Source organism: Mustela putorius, unplaced genomic scaffold, assembly GCF_011764305.1.
Source record: "Mustela putorius furo isolate JIRA1106 unplaced genomic scaffold, ASM1176430v1.1 tig00003834_pilon_pilon_pilon, whole genome shotgun sequence".
Taxonomy (NCBI): Eukaryota; Metazoa; Chordata; class Mammalia; order Carnivora; family Mustelidae; genus Mustela; species Mustela putorius.
In genome coordinates, this window is record NW_025421987.1 from 102,895,012 (window position 1) to 102,898,320 (window position 3,309).

Below are 3,309 nucleotides of genomic sequence, written 5' to 3' on the forward strand. Positions count from 1 at the left end.
AAATACCTAAATGTAAGAACTGAAACCATAAAACTCCTAAAACAAACAAACCAACAGAGGTGGTAAACTCTTGAACATTGGCCTTAGCAGTACTTTTTCTTGATCTGTCCCCTCAGGCAAGGGAAACAAATAGGAAAAAATCATTTCAACACATATCAATAAAAAAGAAGTTCCAAAACTCAATAACATCAAAAAAGGCAAAAACATAAACACTCATCACACAGAAGATGTGACATGAATGGCCCATATATGTATATAAAAACATGACCAACTGAGTAGTCAAAGAAATACAATATAAATACATGATATCATTTCACATCATCAGATTGGAAAATGTTCAGAAATCTGACTATGGTAAGTGTTAGCAACAATGTGGTGCAGAGGAAATTCTTACCCACTGTTCACAGAAATACAAAATAGGACAACTACTTAAGAAAGCAGTTTGGCATGAACTATTATTGTTAGGGTGCCACACACTACTACCTAGCAATTACCCATTGAGGGTTTTTGCCATAAATACATAGGTAAAAGTCAAAGACCTCTGTTTTAAAATTAAATGTGTTGGTTTTTAAATCCCAAATCCAACACAAACCAAGAATTTCATTTTCTCAACTTTCCCTTCTTATCTATGAGTTCCACTAATGAGGACTGAATAATCTAATTTTTTAAACAGTATAATAGAAGTCAGGCAGCAAGTCTGAAAATAAAAAGTTAACCTTTTGATATATTTTTGCTACTGTTATTAATCATTACCACAGTCTGACCTCCAAGCAAAAGACTGCAGTTAAAATTTTTTTTAAAGTTTCACTTGATTTTTTTTAAGCTTTTTTATCACAGAAAATTAGGATTTCTAACTTCTCTCCTGATGAATTCCAAAAACCATGTAAGGGACGCAGGGAAACAGTGATCTATGATGAAGTAAAGGCTTTTCAAAGTCTTTAGAGGAGGGGCCCCTGGGTGGCTCAGTGTGTTAAAGCCTCTGCCTTCAGCTCAGGTCATGATTTAGGGTACTGAGAGCCCCCGCATTGGGCTCCCTGCTCGGCAGGGAGTCTGCCTCCACCCTCTCTCTGCCTGCCTCTCTGCTTACTTGTAATTTCTGTCAAATAAATAAATAAAATCTGTAAAAAAAAAAAAAAACAAAAAACAAAAAACTTAGAGGACATTAGATCTAGATTACTTCTTAGAGTAAGCAAATACTTTTTGATTCTGTATTTTGGTTACCCACCTCCCCACATCCCCGCTCTGGCCAAGAATAAAAGCAATAACCCCCATAAGGATATCCTAGAAGTATCTACATTGTCTTAAAAAAAAAAAAAAAACCCTGCTATGGGGCGCCTGGGTGGCTCCATCGTTAAGCGTCTGCCTTGGTCATGAAGCCAGCGTCCTGAGATCCAGCCCCGCATTGGGTTCCCTGCTCAGAGAAGAGCCTGCTTCTCCCTCTCCTTCTGCGCACTTTGTGCTCTCTGTCAAATACATAAAATCTTTTTTTTACATAAAACTTTTTTTTTTTAATTTAAAAGCAGCAAAACAAAACTCTGCTGTTGAGCTGTACTAAACCTATTGCCCTTTGGCAGAAGGAGGGGTTTATATTGAGAGGGTCCCTCGAGTCACCTGACTTCTCCTACCAATAATGCAGTGCTGACCAGTCCGCGGGAGGACTTTCAGATTCTGAAGCCAGAAGTCCGGGGCTGCGCTCCAGAACCCCAGGACTCCGGCCCCAGGAGGCGCCCCCAGAACTCCAGGCACTCTCTCTCTCTCTGCGTCACCCGGGGTACCGCGCTCCGCCGCTCCCGCCGCCTCACCTGTCGTCGTCGAGACCTGTCACAGCGTGCAGGACCCGGTCCCTCACACCGCCGCCAGGCCCCGAGAGCGCCGCCCGCAGCGCTGTCCGGGTGATGGGCAGCTGGCCTCGCAGCCCCAGCGCCTACCCCGAGTCCTGCTGGGGACCGCCGCCAAGAGGACCCCGCCCTGCCAAGCGCCGCAGAACCCAGCAGCCCGCGGGCCTGGAGGGGTCCCTGGCCGCGGACACACTCACCTCCGTGGTGGTCCTGGCCACCGGCTGTGCCCTGCAGCTGCTCCTGGACGACGTAGACCTGGTGCTGGAGCCCGAGCCGACGTCTGCCCTGCAAGTGACCGTCGGAGAGCTCACCCTCGTGCTGGTCCCCGAGGCTCTCCTGCGCTCCGGAGGGCAGGGCCACTCGCCTGCCAGCCTGGAACGGGGCGCGTTCCCGAGCGCGCCCGAGCACGACGTCGCCGTCGAGCGGGGCCTCTTCTGAGTTTCTGCCCCAGAGATGGCCGCCCAAGCAGAGGCTTATGAGGAAGACACCGACCGCGAGTTCCTGCCGCCTCGGATGGACCCTGTAGCGGGTTCCGCCGTACCTGGGCTCCGCCCCTGCGCTGCAAGGGTGGTCAGCCCCCACCCGCAGGGCCCCACACCCGGTGCCTGGCCTTGGGCCCCCACCCCTAGTCCAAGGAGCCGCTCTCCTCTCCGCTACTTCAACCTGGACGCCCACCTTCTGGAGCCATTCCCCAACTCGCCACTCCAACCTCTACCTCCCTCTCGGAGCCCAGGCTCCCACGCGCGCCCCGGAGGTGCCTATTCCAGGAATGAACTGCTCCCACAACCTACCGCCAGCTGGCTTCAGGAACTAGTGATCCTCCATGACACACTCTGAGCACGTGCCACCGATCAAAGATGGAACATCTTCATCGTAGGGACCCGGCAGCTGCGGGTTTGGTTTTTAGCTAAAATGCCTTTATCAGGGCGCTTGGGTGGCTCAATGGGTTAAGCCTCTTCCTTCAACTCAAGTATGGTCTCAAGGTCCTGGGGCTGAGCCCAGCATTGGGCTGTCTGTTCAGCAGGGAGCCTGCTTCCTCCTCTCTCCCTCTCTCTGCCCACCTCTCTGCTGACTTGTGATCTTTCTCTGTGTGTCAAATAAATAAATAAAATATTTTAAAAAATAAAATAAAATGCCTTGATCAGTAGCAGACAAGGATGGATAGATAGATCGACAGATAGATGATAGATAGATTACTTCTGGTAAGGACCTTTAGCACAGAGGATAGACCACATATAGCCAAAGATGGATTTTTAGATCCTTTGCCTGTGCTTGCTGTGTGGACTGTTTCTTCCACCTCTGTTGTCTTCAGCCAATCCTGTATTTATTTTACCCCTACTCTTGCTTCAAATTCATGTCATTCCCCACCCCCCAGTGTATCCCCTTTTCCCATCACTTCCCAATGCATCTCTCCTTTCTCACCATTTCACATTGTTTTTCCTTCCCTTTATAATTGTGAATTTGCCTGTAT

The 3,309-nt window shown here is 48.8% G+C and overlaps 1 protein-coding gene across 1 annotated transcript; it reads left to right on the forward strand.

Moving 5' to 3' along the window:
- The first annotated feature begins 1,820 nt into the window (after positions 1-1,820).
- LOC101686399 (proline-rich protein 23B-like) lies at positions 1,821-2,675 on the forward strand. Its single transcript, XM_045088136.1, has 2 exons — positions 1,821-2,260; positions 2,468-2,675. Exons 1-2 carry the CDS (start codon positions 1,896-1,898, stop codon positions 2,673-2,675), a joined length of 573 nt encoding a protein of 190 aa, XP_044944071.1. The 5' UTR covers positions 1,821-1,895.
- Positions 2,676-3,309: the final 634 nt, after the last annotated feature.